This window comes from Myotis daubentonii, chromosome 3, assembly GCF_963259705.1.
Source record: "Myotis daubentonii chromosome 3, mMyoDau2.1, whole genome shotgun sequence".
Classification (NCBI taxonomy): domain Eukaryota; kingdom Metazoa; phylum Chordata; class Mammalia; order Chiroptera; family Vespertilionidae; genus Myotis; species Myotis daubentonii.
The window spans coordinates 203195104-203215295 of NC_081842.1; the positions used below are offsets into that span (position 1 = coordinate 203195104).

At 48.1% G+C, this 20192-nt stretch overlaps 1 protein-coding gene and 1 pseudogene across 2 annotated transcripts; both read left to right on the forward strand.

Moving 5' to 3' along the window:
* The first annotated feature begins 7585 nt into the window (after positions 1-7585).
* On the forward strand, positions 7586-7730 carry LOC132232230 (small nucleolar RNA SNORA48; annotated as a pseudogene).
* An 859-nt stretch (positions 7731-8589) lies between these two features.
* Positions 8590-18358, forward strand: KDF1 (keratinocyte differentiation factor 1). Of its 2 annotated transcripts, none has more exons than XM_059690656.1 (4): positions 8590-8836; positions 15349-16419; positions 17121-17195; positions 17761-18358. In XM_059690656.1, the coding sequence occupies exons 2-4, from the start codon at positions 15381-15383 to the stop codon at positions 17841-17843; spliced, it is 1197 nt and encodes a 398-aa protein (XP_059546639.1). In that variant the 5' UTR covers positions 8590-8836; positions 15349-15380; the 3' UTR covers positions 17844-18358. The 2 variants fall into 2 exon arrangements, with proteins under 2 accessions (XP_059546639.1, XP_059546640.1); XM_059690657.1 differs by lacking the exon at positions 8590-8836 and adding an exon at positions 8856-8909.
* The last annotated feature ends 1834 nt before the right edge of the window (positions 18359-20192 follow it).

A 20192-nucleotide genomic window follows, 5' to 3' on the forward strand; every position in this document is an offset into this window, starting at 1 on the left:
GGAATCAGGGAGAGTTCTCTGCAGATGATATTTAAACCGAGACCTGAAGGATGAATCAAAGCCAGTGACGCAAAGATGGTTGGGGGGGTGGGGAGAAGGAGACAGATTCACGATGAGAATACTGCTCGCTCAGGACAAGAGATAAGAGCTTTGGCATTTGCCTGCTTTGTTCCTGGCTTCCTCAAGCCCTGGGCTCTGCACGCTCAGAGTGGACAGGGGCCACAGCCAACCCCTCTCAGTGCACAGCCAGCCGGCAAACACAACACTGGGAATTAGGAAATACATTTCTAGACTGTACTAATCATTGCTTCATTCTGATCTTTTTAAAATGTTTTCATTGCTTTTAGAGAGAGGGAAAGGGAAACGGAGAGAGAGAAAAACATCGACGTGAGAGAGTAACATTGATTGGCTGCCTCCTGTATATCCCCCATTGGGGATCAAGCCCAACATCCAGGCATGTGCCCTGACTGAGAATCCACCCAGTGACCCTTTGGTACATGGGATGATGCTCAACCAACTGAGCCAGACTGGTCAGGGCTGTTGTTGTTGTTTTTATCTTTATCAGTTACACAGTCCTCTTGTAGAAAAGATGGGAAATAGAGAAAATATTAAAAACTTAAAAATAGAGAAGAAAGGAATCTAGAATTAGAGAGACTTAAGTTTGAACTGCAGTTCAGTCCTAGCTGTGCAATCCTGAGAAAGGCATGTTTTCTCTGTGATCTTCAGGATCTGAGAAATGGAACTGCTAACACCTACGGCCTAAACAAAAGCATTGATAGATGCAGGGATTTGTCCAAAGTATCAGAAGCTGGACATATCTGTCCTTGGTCTGAGCAAGAGACCGTGAAAAAGAAGGGGCAGCTGTTGTAAATGTTTCCCTCCACGTCCCGCGTGGTTCAGGGTTCAGGATCTGGAAGAGGAGCCGCACACAAATGAAAGAGAAGAGACAAGAGATCATTTGGAAATATTGGGGGGCCAGGCGGGTAAGTCCCACTCAAGAGGAAGGACTTCCACTGGTGCTCAGGCCGCACCAAGCTTTTATTGATCTGGGATACACCCATAGCATAGCCCTTAGGCAGGCAATTTCCAGTAACAGGCAGACTATCTTATCAATAAGGACTTACGTGACTGTCTGGTGGGGAAGTTGCTTCAGCTACCATTGTCTGGATTGACAGTAGGTGCAGGGCTCTGACCTTTGCTAGGGCTTCAAGGGTCACCAGCCTGATGTAGTTCCTTGTCCACACCTCTCTGCTAGTGAAGACAATAGGCGGTTTCCCACAGGCAGCCCTAGCCGGTTTTGCTCAGTGGATAGAGCATCAGCCTGCGGACCAAAGGGTCCCGGGTTCCATTCCAGTCAAGGGTGTGTACCTTGGTTGCAGGCTCCTCTCTGGCCCAGACCCTGTCAGGGCTCCTGCAGGAGGCAAAAACCAATCGATGTGTTTCTCTCACATCTAAGTTTCTCTCTGTCTCTCCCTCTTTCTTCCATTCTTTCTAAAAATCAATGGAAAAATATCCTCGGGTGAGGATATTAACAAAAACAAACAAATAAATAAAGACAATTAAGTGTTTAAAGAGAGAGAGAGAGAAGCTGAGAAGGACTTGAATCCAGAATCCTGTCCATTATATCCACACCTCTCCCAGGGCAACAGCCAGCAGAGACAGAGCTTTATGGTGGGAGAGTGTGGCTGTGGCCCAAATCAGGATCCCCTCCATCAGCTGAGAGTGGGGTGGGGCAGGAGGTCAAGGCCTAAGGAGTCTACTTCTATCCCAGCCTAGAAGATTCAAGACCTGTGCTAAGAGATCCAACCTCTCTCTTTCATTCTCTTCCCTGCAACCTGACCTGGCACCCTCCAGGATGTGATATCAGTTTAATAATTTAGCAGATGCAGATAAAGATAGCAACTCTGAAAATAAACCAGCTGGGCTCAGCCTCCATCTCCTCTTTCCCCAGCAGACTTCCTGCCCTCCCCCCAAGGTTTCTGGTTGCCCCCATACCTGTCAGTGCCCCTGCCCACTAATGGGCACCTGATTTGACACCTCCTCCTTTGCCTTCTCCTAGCCCTTCTCCTTCTCCACCCTCCTCCTCACCTCTCCTTTCTCTCAATTCTCATATTAAAAGCTTTTATTTTAATTAGAGCTTAAAAGAATCTTGTGCTGGAAGTCAGAAGCTTCGATTTAATTCATTATGAGCAAGTATGTCCCTTCTCTCAAGTCTCTGTTCCCACATTTCTAAAATGAGGCCTCTGAATTCCTACGTGTAGCAGGAACAAAATGTCTGGGCAGTGGCAATTACCTGGACAGGGGACTAGATGTCTTTCCCATGAAGACAGCTGCAACATCAGTGCCATCTCAGCCAGCAACACTACAATCCATCTGCTGCTCCATCCAGAGAGCTCACAGGTTCTCTTTGTTTTTAACTTCTCTTGTGATGGAAATTTTGCCCTGGTTATTATTCCAAAAATAAAAGGCTGTACGTGACTTGTGTTCACAATGGATGTAGCAGGTTTCACGTGTTTTTGGTGCTTCATCATGTTTCTGACAACATGAGGGAGATTTTATTTCTTCTCTAAAGTGGCCAAGTGTTGAACAGTAAGCAGAACAAGGTAAGTAGGACTCCACCATCTTTAGATGGTGAGCTCTAAAAGGGATGAGATCACTTCTGTTTTCATGAATTCATTCAACAAGACAATTAGCACTTACTCTGAACCAGCCAATACGGAAGGTGCTAGGGGCACAGAAAACAAAGGAAGCATAGACCCGCCCTAGAAAATTAGGCTCAGTGGATAGAGTGTTGGCCTGCGGACTGAAGGATCCCGGGTTCAATTCCAGTCAAGGGCACATGCCCAGGTTTTGGGCTTGATCCCCAGTAGGGGGCATGCAGGAGGCAGCAGATCAGTGGTTTTCTCTTATCATTGATGTTTCTATCTCTCTCTCCCTCTCCCTTCCTCTCTGAAATCAATAAAAATATATTTTAAAAAAGCAGAGTCCCTGTTCTCTCAAAGCTTACATTTCAAAAATCAAAATAATTAAATCCCAAGGCATGTGCCATGAAGGAATAATAAAATGCCTGCTAATGTTTACTGAGTGCTTACTCTAGGCCAGGTTCTGACCTATAAGGTGCTATTATTAACATACTCCACTTTATATATTAGGAAACAGAAGGACAGAGTGATCAGGTAAACGTGGCCAAGGTCACATGGTCAAGGAGTGGCCAAGCCCCATAGGATTCAACAGGCAGGCAGTCTGCTTCCAGAGCCTGTTTTCAACCACATAGCCATAGGGCTTCCTTAGAAATTATGAACAAGGAATACACTGGTGACACAATGGAAAGTGGAGTTACATGGTGATATTAAGCTGAGACATGAAAGATGAGTAGGAGATAGTTATGTGGAATTGGGGAAACAGCTTTCCCAGCAGAAAAAAAAAAAAATAGTATGTGCAAAGGTCCTGAGACCAAGGGATTGGCGTGTTCAGTGTCTGGTAAGCTAACAGGAAAATGGCAAGAGCTGAGGTTAGAGGAGCAGGCTAGGCCAGGGTGAAGGTTTTGGATTTTACTATAAGAGCAGGGGAAGCCTCTGAAAGGTTGAAGTGGGGTTCAACATGACCTGATTTTTAAAAAGATTGTGCTGTTGAAAAACACACACACAACACTGTGCTGTTTGCTGTGTTGATAATGAACTTAAAGGGAATAATGGAGACCAGTTAGGAGATTACTGCAGTAATCCAGCAGACATAGGACAGTGCCAGGCCAGGAGTAATTCATTCTTCTGCTGATTCTTAGAGGCAGTGGTCTTGCCTCAGAGAGTCCTACCCCGAATGGCTGGGGAAGCCGGGATGGGGCAGGAAGAAGAGATCAAAATAAAATAGCTATCTATTTAGTACTTACCATGAGCCGCGCCTGCTGTAATCACCACATGTAACTATTACTACATTCACTTTATAGACCAGGTACAGAGAAGTTCTGTAACTTGGCCAAAGTCACCCAGCTAATAAGTGGCAGATTTGGGGCACATATTTAGGCTTTCTGACTACAGAGTTCCCACTCTGAACCACTGTACATCCTACTTCACATTAAGGGGTAGGATGAGAAATGGGGTAGGATGAGGTTCAGAGAGGTTAAGCTCACACTGCCGCTCAACAGGGAGGGGTGTACCTAGGACTTCAACTCTGATCTTGTGACTCTGAAGTTCTGGCATTTATGCTGTTGGGTACTGCCCCCTAGTGTCCCCTATAGGAGAAGGGCACCAAAGGCAGGCAGCAGATAAGCGGAATCAAACTGGAACCAAAGCTGTAGGTCTTATAGATACTAAGTGTCACTCTAAATGTCTCCATATATACAATCATGATATTTCTTGGCTATCTTACAAATCCTGCAATTCATCAGGTCTAACACCAACTTTGTACTTTTTCACCTCAAATTTGCCCTCCTCAGTCATTTCTTCTTTATTATTATTATTACTAGAAGCCCGGTGCACAAAATTCATGCACTGGGGGGTGGGGGGGGTCCCTCAGCCCAGCCTGCCCCCTCTCACAGTCCAGGAGCCCTCAGTGGGTGTCTGGCAGTCTGGCAGCAGAGGCTCAGAGCAGGCGCCGTGTGTGTGTGTGTGTGTGTGTGTGTGTGTGTGTGTGTCCGTCCACTGGGGCCTGCCCCCAGCCACACAGCGAAGGCTTGGAGCAGGCGCCCCTCTGTGTTGATCTCTCAGGCTCCTGGCCACGCCTGCATGTTGTTCTCTCCCTTGAGCGGCGGTCAGGGCGGGCTGAAAGCTTGGCTTCCTCCATCGCTGGGGACAACCCAAGCCTCCAGTTCCGTGGCCAAGCCATCTTTGTTGAGTTAATTCATACTCACCCTGATTGACTGGTAGGTGTAGCAGAGTTACACCAATTTGCATGTTTCTCTTTTATTAGTGTAGGGGTTTTTTTAGATTTTCTTTGGGCTTATGAAATAGCTCTATCTTTTTTTTAAAAATATATATATATTTTATTGATTTTTTACAGAGAGGAAGGGAGAGAGATAGAGAGTCAGAAACATCGATGAGAGAGAAACATCGATCAGCCGCCTCCTGCACATCTCCTACTGGGGATGTGCCTGCAACCCAGGTACATGCCCTTGACCGGAATCAAACCTGGGACCCTTCAGTCCGCAGGCCGACATTCTATCCACTGAGCCAAACCAGTTTCGGCTCTTTTTTTTTTTTTTTTAAATGATTTCAGAGAGGAAGAGAGAGGGAGAGAGAGATAGAAACATCAATGATGAGAGAGAATCACTGATAGGCTGCCTCCTGCGTGCCCCCTACTGAGGATCTAGCAACCTGGGCATGTGCCCTTGACTGGAATTGAACCTGGGACCCTTCAGTCTGTAGGCCAATGCTCTATCCACTGAGCCAAACTGGCTAGGGCTGTATCTTTTAAAAAATATATTTTTATTGATTTCAGAAAGGAAGGGAGAGGGAGAGCGAGAGAAAGATCAATGATAAGAGAGAATATTCAATCAGCTGCCTCCTGCACTCCCCACGCTAGGGATCGAGCCTACAACCCTAGCATATGCCTTGACAGGGAACTGAACCGTGACTCTGATTCATAGGTTGACACTCAACCACTGAGCCATGCCAGCCAGGCCTCCTCAGTCATTTCTGTTCATCCAGTAGCACAAGCCAGAATCCTAGCCATCCTTGACACCTCCATCTCCCCACCATCGTCTGTCACCAGCTCAGGAGTCTGCATGGTAGCCAAGGAAGAAGACCAGAAAAGTAAACAGTGAACACAGCAGAGTAACAGTGGTAGAAGCAGAGGATCAAGACAATGTCCCCCAATCATGGCACGAGGCAAAACTGAGCTTGGGTGGCTCCAGTTATAAAGGCAGGTCTTTCTGCTTAGAAAGAAGCCCAAATGCAGCTTTATGGCTGGGAGGAGGATACTATGCTAGGAGCCAGAAGGGCTGGGTTCCCACCCACTCCACTACTCAGTCATAGTAGGGCCTCCGGGCCTTGATGAGCCTCAGTTTTCACATCTGTAAAATGAATATGACAATGCCAATCTAGGGTTATTGAAAAGATCAAATTAAAAAGAGTCTGCTTTGCTCTGGCCCTGTGGCTCAGTTGATTGGAGTGTCATCCTATACATCAAAAGGTTGTGGCTTAGATTCCCAGTCATGGCACATACTTAGGTTGTAGGTTCGACCCCTGGTTGGGGCGCATACAGAAGGCAAGGAAGGCAGCTGATTGATGTTTCTCTCTGACATCAATACTTCTTTGTCTCTCTTTCTCTTTCTCTCTCTCCCCCCGCCACCTCCCTCTTTTCCATTCTCTCTTAAAAATCAATGGAAAAAATATCCTCCATTGAGGATTAACAAAACAAAACAACAACAAAAAAATGAAATCCTTGAATCTACCATCCAACCCAAGAACCAGAACATCACTAAAAATTAAATCTGCTAATGGGCTCTTTGCCATCTCTGACCCCTCCTCCACCTGACCCCAGGTAATCACTACTCTTAATTTTGTATTCCTCATTCTCTTGCTTTTTTAAAAAAAAAAAAAAAGTATTTTTTAATTGATTTCAGAGAGAAGGGGAGGAGAGAGAGATAGAAATATCAATCATGAGAGTGAATCATTGATGGGCTGCCTCCTGCAGACCCCATACTGGGGATCAAGGCTGCAACCCAGGCATGTGCCCTGACTGGGTATTGAACCTGGGACCTCCTGGTTCATAGGTTGATGCTCAACCACTGAGCTACGCCAGCAAGGCTCATTCTCTGGCTTAAAAAAAAAATGTTTTTATTGATTTCTAAATTTTTATTCTGTTCTTTTTTGTTTTCTTTTTTTTTTAATATATTTTATTGATTTTTTACAGAGAGGAAGGGAGAGAGATAGAGAGTTAGAAACATCGATGAGAGAGAAACATCGATCAGCCGCCTCCTGCACATCTCCCACTGGGGATGTGCCCGCAACCCAGGTACATGCCCTTGACCGGAATCGAACCCGGGACCCTTCAGTCCGCAGGCCGACGCTCTATCCACTGAGCCAAACCGGTTTCGGCTTCTTTTTTTTTTTAATTGAGTTTTTATACAGAGCAGAAAGGAGGGAAGCAGGGAGGGAGATGGAAAGGGAGGGAGGGGGAAAGAGAGAGAGAGAGAGAAACATCGATGTGAGAGAAACATCAATTAGCTGCCTCCCATACACAGCCTGACCAGGGATCAAACCCAAAACCTGGGCATGTGCCCTGGCCAGGAATCAAACTGGCAACCTTTCGGTGCATGAGACAACACTCAATCAACTGAGCCACACTGGTGGCCAGGCCTCTCTTGTTTTTCTTTAATAGTTTTTTTCATATATAAGTTATGCTTACCCTTATGAATTTGTCTTTTTTTTTTTAGGTCAAAACATATCAAAAACAGTGATTTCATATGATTCAACCCAAAATTATATCTAAACATAATAGTTTAGTTGTAGTTGAACTTTATAAAAAGAATACCATTCTGTATGCACTCTTTTGGGACTTGCATTTTTTTCACTCAATATTATATCACCATGATCCAGCCATATTGCTTTTTCATCATTTTTAGATCTTTTTAAAAAATATATTTTTTACCCCCTGGCAATGGGCAAGGAGACACCTGACTGATGGTATTGTTCTTATATCAGTCAGGGGCAAAGCAGATGTACAGTCCTTAGTTCATCCTAGCTTGATGCCTGGGTCGGTGGCCAGAGATGTTTCATGCCTGAGGCACATAAAATGATAATTGCTAGGTCTTGGAGGGGAAAAGATCAGAAACACTGGTCTCATAAGTAAATTATTAATATTAACAAGCTTAGGAGGGGTGTAGTTTTAAAGTTTTTGGAGCTGTGATTGCTCTAGTAACTTCTAGATTAACAGTAAGCAGGTAGTTCTATCACAACTCCATTAAGAGTGAACATGCCACCTAACAGTTCTAGTGACATAGATATATATTATTCTGCACATAAAACTGGGTGCTATGAGAATAAGTGGGTCACTATTTGCTTCCAGAAAATTGGGTGGGGATCTAGTATGGTAATATTGGACTTACTTCAGAGGGCAGTTACTGTGAATCATGTATTCTCAGGAGCCAGAATGTTCAAATCCTGAGTCTCTGCCATTTAACTGTCAGTGTGATCTTAGATGCATTTAACCTGCCTGTTTCTCACCTGAAAAGTGAGTTTTAATAATAGTGCATATAAGTTGGAAAAAATAAAACATGAGATGCACTTAAAATGGAGCCTGGCACAGTTGTAGCTAATAATATATGAGCATCTGTCTTTTTCTGGGTTCAGAAAAAAAAAGTATATATATATATATATATTTATTTATTTATTTTTATTGATATTCCGAGAGGGAGAGATAGAAACATCAATGAGAGAATCATTGATTGGCTGTCTCCTGCACGTCCCCATGGGGGTCGAGCCTGCAACCCAGGAATGTGCCCTGACCAGGAATCAACCCTGACCTCCTGGCTCATAGGTCCACACTCAACCACCGAGCCGCTGGGCTGGGCTGGGCTGGGCTGAGCTTGTAAGGCCCGGCAGGCAATGCTGGGACTCAGAGATGCTAGGACCGCCTCCCACAGCAGAGAAGAAGGGGCCCCAGCGTCTGTCCACTCTACCCCTAGGCCTCACTTACCGCACTAGGCGGAACACAGCTCTCAGAGTCCGCGGGCTCAGCGCCCTAGCCCGGCCTCGGTGCCAGCCTAGTGCCCGGGGCGGGGCCTTGGCCCAGGTGAGCAGCGGCGGCGGCGGCGGCGGCGGCGCTTCGCGGAGGCAGGAAGTGTGTCCCCAGCGGCGGCCCGTGCAGCGCTCCCGCGAGACGCTTACCTGCACCCCAGGTGAGCGGCGGGTGGGGGGGTGGAAGGGGGCGGGGGAAGGGGCCGAGCCGGAGGCGCTCACCTGGCGGGACAGGTAAGCCCCGCGCGGGCCCGAGGGGGCGCGAACCGGGGAGGCACCAGTGTGTAGGGACCTCGGAGGCTGCGCGCGGGCCGGGGAGGGTCCCGGGCCGGGTTCTCGGGGACCACCCTCCCACTTCCGGGGTGCGCGGGCCGGGCCGGGGAGCGGCCTGAGCACAACCCGGGGCCCAGACGGCTGAGTGGGGCCCGGGGGCGTACTCGCCCTTAGGGCTGCGCTGGCTTGGGGCCGGGGCGTACACACCCTGAGGACGTGTCAGGGCGGAGGGAGGCTGGGTCCGCCGGGCGGAGGCCTCTGCAGCTGGAGCGGGTGGTGCTCGCCCCCAGGGCACTGCTGATGTAGGGGCTGCGATAGTTCGAGGGGCAGCGTCGGGGTCTGGTTCTTCCTCGCCCGGGACCAGGTGCTCGCGGATGCGGGAGTCGCCGGCTGAGCCTTTGGAGCGGGAGACCCAAGGTGCAGGGACGCCGGGCGCGAGAACCGACGGCTGTTTCCTGAGTAGGATTGGGTGTCCCTCCCGGCCCGGTGTGCAAGACTTGGCTGCGCACGCCTGTCCTGGGACCTTGGAGGAGGGAGTCGGTAGGGAGACAGACCCGGAGTGTGTCTGTTCCCAGGACTAAGGAGGTGGGGAAGCGCATCAATAAGAAGTGTGGGGAGGGTGGGTCTGGGAGCCTCTGACCCTGAGGAAATCTCCGCAGTGCCCTGGGGCGCCCAGGGACCCAGGTGCTAAAGCCCCTGCATGCAGTATCTCATTTAAACCTCATCTGGTGCTTGAAGATACTCATCTTGCCCGTTAAAGATGAGGAAACTGCTGGCCAGTTGGTTAGTGTCCTCCGGATATGCCAAGGTTGCTGGGTTCGATCCCCGGTCATGGCACATACAAGCAACCAATGAATGCATAAGTAAGTGCAACAACATCGATGTTTCTCAAATCATTTTTCCTCTCTCTCTCTTCCTCTTCCTCTCTCTAAAATCAAGCAATAGCCCTGGCCGGTTTTGCTCAGTGGATAGAGCGTCGGCCTGTGGACTGAAGGGTCGAGGGTTCGATTCCAGTCAAGGGCATGTAACTTGGTTGCGGGCACATCCCTGGTAGGGGGTGTGCAGGAGGCAGCTGATCGATGTTTCTAACTCTCTATCCTTCTCCATCTCCCTTCCTCTCTGTAAAATATCAATAAAATACATTTCAAAAAAATAAAATCAATCAATCAATAATAATAAAAAGATGAGGAAACAGCCTAGATCTTGTGCTGGACTTCTACAGAAGCAGGGGCTCTCCCCTCACAAAATCAAATGACAAGTGTTCCTAGGATTTGGAGGTGGGGGCAGCAGCATTGAGGGGAAAATAGAGCCTAGATGAAATGGGCTGAACTTGACTTCAGAAGGGTTCGGGGCAGCGGGAGGGGGGGGGGGGACGACACTAGTCATTGTCTTTACCTCAGATTTTGCTCCCCTTCCCTCCATCCCACTCCCATTCGAGATGTGTGGCACAGAGCAAAACACAGGGGCTCTGGAGTCTGGCGGACCACAGTACAAATCCAGCTCTATCTTTTTCCAGCTAGGTATCTCTGGACAAGTCACCTCAGCTCTCTGGGCTTCAGACTCCTCATCTGTAAAGTAGAAATACAATATTTACAGGGCAATTGTGAATGTTAAATTAGGCTCATTTGTGATGTAATCCTCTTGGGCTGAAGCCTGTTTCTGGCCCATTCCCTGCTGTTTCCCAGCATTTACCACAGCGCTGGGCACATAGTAAGTGCTCAGTAAAAATTTGTTGGATGAATTTAATGATTAGTGGCAAATCCTAAAGCCTCGGAGGTGGAAGAGATAGTGACCCAGACTGTCATCAGTCACCTCTTGTTCTTATAAACCCCAGGTACCCCAGAGTTCAATGTGGCTGAAACAGTGTTCGTACATTCACCCTCTCCTCATCCAAGGTCTGAGCCTGAAAGAGTCAGGCTCCCTCTGTGGACGCTCCTCAGGCACAGGCTTGTCTAATGGAGCTGGCAGCTGGACACTTGACTGCCCCTTTTCTCCCAAGTAATAGATGTGATGCAGTGGTGAATGAGAGTATGGATCAGGCAGGTTGGGTACAAATGGCTTTGGACAACTTATTTAGCCTCTCTGTGCCTCAGTATAGTAATAACAACAACAATAATAATATCTACAAGTAGGGTTGTGATAATTAGTTTAATATATTTAAACACTTAGAACAGTGGTTCTCAACCTTCCTAATGCCGCGACCATTTAATACAGTTCCTCATGTTGTGGTGACCCCCAACCATAAAATTATTTTCGTTGCTACTTCATAACTGTAATTTTGCTACTATAATGAATCGTAACGTAAATATCTGATATGCAGAATGTATTTTCATTGTTACAAATTGAACTAATTAAAGTATAGTGATTAATCACAAAAACAATATGTAATTATATATGTGTTTTCCAATGGTCTTAGGCGACCCCCAAAGGGGTCGCGACCCACAGGTTGAGAACCACTGACTTAGGACAATGTAAGCCATCAATAATTAAATCACTAGAATGCAAACTCCTGAGGTAGGAAATTTTGTCTGTTTTATCAGTGTCCACAGAATTTAGAACAGTGTCTGACACAGTAGGACCTCAGTTAATATTTGTTAATTGAGTGAATGAATGAATCCACCCCCACCCCCACATTGTTCAAGCCAAGGCAAAGGTTTTAACCATTTGCCTTGCCTCTCTGGGCTGTGAGGGACTATTACAATTTCAGTTTGTACATTTTGGAGAGGGGATTTCACACACACACCCATCCAGACACTGCCACCTCCATTCTGATCAGTCTAGAGCCCAAGTCCTTTCGATTTCCACCCAGTGGTCCTTGTTCTACCCTGAGGTCACACAAAATGCACTTACTGTGCCCAAACCTGTTTCAGACACAGAGGCAGAAAGGAATTAGACATGGTCCTTGTCCCTCAGGTTCTTATAGGCCAGCCGTGGGCAAACTACGGCCCACAGGCCGGATCCGGCCCTTTTGAAATGAATAAAACAAAACAAAAAAAAAGACCGTACCCTTTTACGTAATGATGTTTACTTTGAATTTATATTAGTTCACACAAACACTCCATCCATGCTTTTGTTCCGGCCCTCCGGTCCAGTTTAAGAACCCATTGTGGCCCTCGAGTCAAAAAGTTTGCCCACCCCTGTTATAGGCTTATCTTCAAACAATGGGTTCAAGGCCAACTCAGCTGACAGCCCAGCAGAAGGCTGTGGGGAGAGAAACGTGGGGTTCTGGAGAGTTCTTGGAGTGCTGAGTAGGGACAGCAGAGTAGGTTGAAGAGTTGTAGGAATAGTTAAGGAACTCCTGTATCCTCCCCAGTCACTATGGCTAACAATCCCTCCCTCCTTTTCTTTCTCTGTTTTTAGGGGAAACCTTTTGAGATGTTCCAGACATCATGCTCCTTTATCCCTAAATGCTTCAGTATATCTTTCCTAAGAATAAGAACATTATCTTATGTAACTATAGATTCAGGGAATCTATTTAACACTGACATATCTTTTAACATTGACACAATACTATTAAATAATATAAAGCCAACTTTTAAATTTCACCAGTTATCCACATTATCCAATTTCCAATTTTTCCTCTTGATCCAGGTTCCAATCCAGGATCACACATTGTGCTTAATTGTCATGTCCTTCAACTTGGGCTTGTCTGATGTTTCCTCATGATTATTTTTGGCAGGAATACTTCAAAACTGATTCTGTATCCTTAGTGTGTAGTATCAAGAGGCACATGTCAGTACATCCCATTATTGGTGATATTAACTTTGATCATTTGATTAAAGTGATATTTGCCAAGTTTCTCCAGATTTGTGGGTTTTTAAGTTCTCACTAGCTGCAGTAAGTAGAAAGGAATGGAGGTGGCCAGAATGGGGGGGAGGGGGTCTTGAAAGTATCTGGGTGAGAGATGATGGTAGTTTTGTTTAGGGAGATGGTATTGATTTGCCCAAAGCACATTGTTTTATTAGAGCCAGAACTAGGACTAGAACACAGGTATCCAGATACCTAGTTCTTCTCCCACATCACCAGTTATAGAATCCCTAGTGCCATTAAATCAGGGTTAAAAAGATAAGGGACCAATATTTTAGAAAATCCAGGCTAAGGGAAATTACTGTCCTGCAAACCCCTACATGTGATCAAGGACTCTCCCAAATATATCAGTACATAATGTTTCCCTGAATCCCTCCAGCAGAGTTATTTACTCCCATAATGCCTCATCTAAACTACATACTCCCCCTCCCCCCCCAAAAATAAAAAACAACAACAACCACACAATAATAAACTACATGTTACAAAACCATGTGTAAATTACAAGAACAGGGTCTAAAGTTCATTCATCTTTGGTTCTACAGTTCCTAAAAGGGCCAGGCTCAGTATTTATGAAATGAGTGAATCAGCTCTGAGCTTGTCATAGCAACCAAGTCATAAAGGGAAAGATGTATTTTGTGGCTCGGCTTCCTTGTCTAATCAAAGAAAGCAAAACTGCTTGGTGTTAAATGTTTCTAGAAGAGCAAATCTGAGCCAGACTAAAATATTGATGGGGTACTTGTTATATTCCCACCTCTGATTTGAAGGAAGAGAGTAAGATTGAGAAGATGGTAATGATCAGGTTCTGTAGCAAGTCACATTTGTTGAGCAGCCTCAGAGGCTGTGCTGGGTGGGCTTACCAACAGTGGGAATAAACTGAGGAGACCATTCCCCAGACAACAAGATCTCAGGAAATTATTCTTTTTATCTGGTAAAATATCCATAACATAAAATTTACCATTTTTTTTTTTAGTGTGTGTGTTTTGTTCGTTTGTTTGCTTCTTTTTGTTATGTTTTCCTTTTTTTTGTTGTTCTGCATTTTAACATTTTAAAAAATCTTTATCATATACTAGAGCAGTGAATGGCGAACTTATGACACGTGTGTCAGAGGTGACATGCAAACTCATTTTTTTGGTTGATTTTTCTTTGTTAAATGGCATTTAAATGTATAAAATAAATATCAAAAATATAAGTCTTTGTTTTACTATGGTTGCAAAGATCAAAAAATTTCTATATGTGACACAGCACCAGAGTTAAGTTAGGGTTTTTCAAAATGCTGACACGCCGAGCTCAAAAGGTTCGCCATCACTGTACTAGAGGCCTGGTGCACAAAATTCATGCACTGGGGTGGGGGGGCGTCCCCTCAGCCCGGCCTGCACTCTCTCGTAGTCCAGGAGCCCTTGGGGGATGTCCGGGACCCCTCGCTTCTTACTGCCCACCTGCTCGCTGCTCCTTAGTGCTGCCTCGGAGGTGGGAGAGGCTCCACCACCACCACTGCGCTCGCCAGCTGTGAGCCCAGCTTCTGGCTGAGCAGCACTCCCTTTGTGGGGGTGCACTCACCACCAGGGGGCAACTCCTGCATTGAGCATCTGCCCCCTGGTGGTCAGTGCACATCAATCTGTTGTTCTGGTCATTCTGCCATAACGGCCACTTAGGCTTTTATTATATAGATTCCTGTGGCATTAAACACAGTCATAATGTTGTGTAACCATCACCACCATCCATCTCCAGAACTTTTTCATCTTCCCAAACTGAAACTCTACCAATTAAACACTAACTCCCCATTTGCCATGCCCCTAGTCCCTGGCAGCCACCATTCTCCTTTCTGTCTCTATGTTACTATTCTAGATATTTCATATTTGTTCTGTTATGTCAGGTTTATTTCACTTAGCACAATGTCTCAAGGTTCATTTGTATTGTAGCATGTATCAAAATTTCATTCCTTTTCAGAGCTGAACAATATTTCATTGTGTGTGTACATCACGTTTTATTTTATTCATTCATCCATCAAGGGACCTTTGGGTTGTTTCAAACTTTTGCTTATTGTGAACAATGCTGCTGTGAACATTTGTGTATACATATATGTTTAAGTCCCTGTTTTCAGTCCTTTTGTATATACCCAGAAGTGGAATTGCTGGATCATATCATAATTCTATGTTTACTTTTTTTAGGGACCACCAGACTTTTCCACAGCAGCTGCGTCATTCTGCATTCCCACCAGCAATGCACAATATTTGTTAATTGAGTGAACGAATGAATCTAATTTCTCTACATTCTCTCCAATGCTTGTCACTTTCTGTTTTATTGTGTGTGTGTGTGTGTGTGTGTATGTGTGTGTGTGTGTGTGTGTGTATTTTTCCCCCCAGTTGTGGTCATTCTAATGGATTTGAAGTCCCAGGAGATTTGGACATGTAGGTTAGAACAGAGAGAGAACTTGCTCCTTGGGGAGGAAGGGAACACTAGAGGGTCTGTAGGCACACTTGGGTCTGTCCACATCACAGGCCTCTCAGAAACCAGAAATCTAAAGCTCCTCACATCAGCGTAGGAGCTTGCCCCTCATCTCTGATCCTGACTCCTTCCTGGTCTCTCCCCACAGGTGTCTGGCTACAGCAAACCATGTAATGAGCCATGCCCCGCCCTGGACACCCCCGCCCATCATCTGGGCCCCCACGCTTGGGACCCTGGGAGCGGCCAACAGAGCTATGTTTGGAGACCTATGATGAGCCATCTCAGCCCCCACCAAGCCGCCGCACTAGGAGGCCAGACCCCAAGGATCCTGGCCACCATGGGCCCGAGAGCCTTACCTTCATCTCCGGCTCTGCTGAGCCTGCTGCTGAGCCCCCAGCATGCTGCCTGCTTTGGCGACCTTGGGTGTGGGACTGGTGCCTGGCTGCCTTCTGCTTCCGCCGCTGCCGGGATTGCCTCCAGCGCTGTGGAGCCTGTGTACGGGGCTGCAGCCCTTGTTTGTCCACCGGGGACTCCCCTGATGGGGCTGCCGAAGCCAACTGGGCGAAGGAGCACAATGGAGTGCCCCCCAGTCCCGACCGTGCACCCCCCAGCCGGCGGGATGGCCAGCGGCTCAAGTCAACCATGGGTAGCAGCTTCAGCTACCCTGATGTCAAGCTCAAAGGCATCCCTGTATACCCCTATCGCAGTAACACTGCCCCGGCCCCTGATGCGGACTCCTGCTGCAAGGAGCCACTGACCGAACCCCCACCCATGCGGCACAGCCTGCCGAGCACCTTTGCCAGCAGCCCCCGGGGCTCTGAGGAGTACTACTCTTTCCATGAGTCGGACCTGGACCTACCTGAGATAGGCAGTGGCTCCCTGTCGAGCCGAGAGATCGATGTGCTTATCTTCAAGAAGCTGACAGAGTTGTTCAGTGTACACCAGATTGACGAGCTGGCCAAGTGCACGTCAGACACTGTGTTCCTGGAGAAGACCAGTAAGATCTCAGACCTTATCAACAGCATCACCCAGGATTACCACCTGGATGAGCAGGATGCTGAGGGTCGCCTGGTACGCGGCATCATTCGCATCAGTACCCGAAAGAGCCGTACCCGCCCGCAGACCACAGAGGGGCGCTCAACCCGGGCTGCTGCCCCTGCTGCCATGGCCCCTGACAGTGGCCATGAGACCATGGTGGGCTCTGGGCTCAGCCAGGATGGTATGTGGGGCCCCCTAGGGCTGAAGGGCAGAATGGAGGAGGTTCTGGCCAAGGGAGGGCAACACTAGGGTCTTTGGCCCACTATGGGTCCACCCCTCAACCAATCCCTGCTCTTCCTCCTCCTCTTCCTCCTTTTTCTCAACTCGTCTGCATCCCCTAACAGGCTCCTTCTATCCCTTGCTACCAACTGTCAGAGTAGCTTCCAGGTCTTGCAGGGTTAACAAGACTCAGGAACCCTTATGAATTTGGACCTCTGACCTGTCCAGGCCTAACCAATACACCCACCACTGTGCGTACCCATGAGCACATGCACAAACACACATTTTCTGTCTTCGTTTTAAACAGTTTCTCTAGTCTGGCTAGAGTAGCTCAGTGGTTGAGCATCAACTTATAAACCAAGACATGGTTCGATTCTCGGTCAAGGCACATGCCCAGATTGTGGGCTAGATCCCCATTGTGGGGCATGCAGGAGGCAGCTGATCAATGATTCTCTCTCATCATTGATGTTTCTATCTCTCCCTCTCCTTTCCTCTCTGAAATCAATTTTTAAAAATTACACACAGACACACACACACACACACACACACACACACACGCACGCACACGGGGTGAATTGGCCCCTTTGTGCTGGGGGCAAAAGTGGGAACTGAAGTTGAAAAGTTGTGATAATGACCACTGCCCCCCTCATGTTCCCTTTTTAGAACTCACAGTGCAGATCTCCCAGGAGACGACTGCAGATGCCATCGCCAGGAAGCTGAGGCCTTTTGGAGCCCCAGGTTTGGTCCTGACCTGATGAGGAGTGTGTGGAGGAGAGGGGAGTGCCCTAGGAGCCCCCACATGCCCCTCTCCCAGCTTCCTCCTGGGGTGGGTGAGGATGGGATCAGAAAGGGACGAGAAGCCCGAGAAGCCACAGATGCCATCCCAGTCCTACAAGCTAGCTTAAAGGGTTCACTTGGGAGAGATTCAGGGGCCTGCCCCTGAAGCAGCAGGAGGATGGTTCCCAGAACAGGCAAGCGGGAAGTGATGGGACCCCAGCCTCTAAGCTCCAGGCACTGGGGAAGAAAGTGGAGAGCAGGAGGCCATCCAGCCTGGTGCTGAGGGCACTCTGTGATTTCTGCTGCTGTCTTCTAGGCCTTCACAAGCTCTTGGGAGCAGGGTGGTTACCCTTTTGCAGAGGAAGGTTGGGGCTCAAAGTTTAAGGAGCTGAGTGGGTCGCCCAGCCAGGATCAGACGAACCCAGGCTTAAGTCCATTCCGCTGCTTCTCAGGGGGTTTCTCCCTGCCCCTGGGACCTGGATGAGCTTCCTCCCCTCAGCCTGTCTCCTCCTCTCCTCATCCTCAGGATACCCAGCCAGCCACGACTCATCCTTCCAGGGCACCGACACAGACTCCTCAGGGGCACCCCTGCTCCAGGTGTACTGCTAACCCCCGCTGGGCCCAGTGGCGCAACCTCTTCTGAGAGAAGCACAGCCTGCAGAATGAAGAGGGGGACCAGGACCCCCTTTGGGAGGCAGAGTCCACTCTGGCTCCTCCAGCCTTGGCTGACTGGTTCCTGGACCACGTGCATTTCACTGGGCCATGGTGCCCACACTGCCCTGGACCCCCAGCTGGCCTGACCTGTCCCTTTCTTCAGGGGGTCCAGGGGCCATGGAAAGCAGACTTAGGAATTACCTTCTGGGATTGACTCTCTGCTCTACCCCTATAACCTGCCATCCTAACCAATCATGCAGACTTCCCCCTCCCTGTGAGGGGGGAGAGGATGACAGCTAAGAGCAGTTTATCTTAAATGGATTGTTAGGGGGCAAGAGGGCCTCTGTTGAATTCTGTGGGCAGTGCCTACTCCATGTTTCATTCTGTTGAGCAGTTTGTTTCTTCACTGATGTTCTACATGCTAACATGACCAAGTTACAAGGACCTAGAAAATAAAGCTGTCTACCTTATCTTGGCTGTGATATTGCCCTTTCTGTGGTTTAGTTACCTTCTTGATATTCCCAACAATACTGGAGTGGGATCCTTTCACAGAGGTCAAGAAATTTAATGGGTCACAGAGCTAGTAACTGGACCTGGACCTGGATTTCTGCCCTCAAGTTGGCAAACTGACCTGCTTGGGGCAGAAGCAGGGTCCTGGAGACCAACTGGGTACAGAAGGATCCTACTTACCTCCTCATACAGAATCTTTCAGCAGTGAGGCCAGAGCAGATCCACCAGGCCAGTTGACTGATGAACTAGGTGTCTGTCCAGGACCTCTGCCCCCACCTCACCTACAGTCCACAGAGCCCTTTTTTGTCCTCATGGGCATCCATTGGAAAGTGACAACTAGACAAACTGTACTTATCTATCCAATTTCCTGTTGGACACACAGGATGGTCCCTTGGGGTTATCATCACTGGGCCCAGTATGTGATAAAACTGGCCCCTTAAGTTGTCTCATCCAGATCAAGGCCTCTCCAAGATTGAAAATGACCACAGTACACTGGAGCCCAGGGATATCACAGAACATAGGATTCCACAGTCCTTCTACCCTACCCTTCACTCTAGAGCACAGTTTTCCAAACACAGCCTTGGGAACCACTACTGGCTTTCTCAAAAAAAGGAAGGGGGTGGGGAGGGGCTAGCTGGTTTGGCTAGTGGATAGAGCATCAGCCTACAGACTGAAGGGTTCCAGGTTCAATTCCAGTCAAGGGCACATGCCTAGCTAGGCTGTGAGCTCGATCTCCAGTAGGGGGCGTGCAGGAGGCAGCTGATCAATGATTCTCTCATCATTGATGTTTCTCTCCCCCTTACTCTCTGAAATCAATTTCTAAAAAGGAGGGGATTGTCATGTTTGGGAAACAGACAAAGCTAAGTACTGCACAGCCTCTTGAAGTCTTCAACAAGCTATGCTGAAATGTCGAAAGGATATACTGTGTTCCAGAAATTCAGGGGTCCCCTTCACCCACAGAGCAAAGTACTCTGGGCGAGTCAACCTAGACATTCCTGCTGGAACCATAACCTCTGTGGCTACTATACTCAGTGACCTCCATTCTCTGGCCAACGTCGGGTAGGGTGAACTCCAGGGACTGGGTTTGGGCAGAGGCGAGCACCTCTCCAGCCCTGGCACTGCCCTGGCAGGTGACTGCGAAGTCCTGAAATCTGTAGAGGTCTGGGTCAGAGGCACAAACAGGGCCCCACTGGACTTTGCTCTGCCCTCCAGGTCAGGTGTCTGTACCACACTTAGAGCAGACTTGAGCCTGGCCGTCCCCCCAGCCTTTTGTGGCTCTCGGCCCCTGGGAAACAACAGTGTGTAGTTTCAGAAACACTTGATCCAGGCTGGAGGACCCACTGCAATTGGAAGTTGTCTTAAAAATGAAAATGGAATCAAGTCCCTGGTCTTAAACTCTGCTGAATCACGGGCACCTATGAGAATCAGACGTATGTTCTGGTCCTGTAGCCAGGAAAACTCACCTTTGCTCAGAATTATACACAAACTAAGTCTTGTTTTATTCCTCCCTTTAAGCAATGAGAAACAGCCCCAGAGAGGGGCAAGGACTTGCCCCAGGTCAGTGGTCGGCAAACTGCGGCTCGCGAGCCACATGCGGCTCTTTGGCCCCTCGAGTGTGGCTCTTCCACAAAATACCACGTGCGGGCGCGCACATACAGTGCGACTGAAACTTCGTGGCCCATGCGCAGAATTCGGTATTTTGTGGAAGAGCCACACTCAAGGGGCCAAAACCGCATGTGGCTCGCGAGCCGCAGTTTGCCGACCACTGCCCTAGGTCACATGGCAGAATCACCT

What these genes read in the sequence shown, in the direction of transcription:
- KDF1 (XM_059690656.1), top strand. Translation starts at nt 15,381, where the DNA reads ATGCCCCGCCCTGGACACCCCCGCCCATCATCTGGGCCCCCACGCTTG. An exon ending in CTCTGGGCTCAGCCAGGATG is followed by an intron (nt 16,420 to 17,120) that starts GTATGTGGGGCC and finishes TTCCCTTTTTAG; the next exon opens with AACTCACAGTGCAGATCTCC. An exon ending in GAGGCCTTTTGGAGCCCCAG is followed by an intron (nt 17,196 to 17,760) that starts GTTTGGTCCTGA and finishes CCTCATCCTCAG; the next exon opens with GATACCCAGCCAGCCACGAC.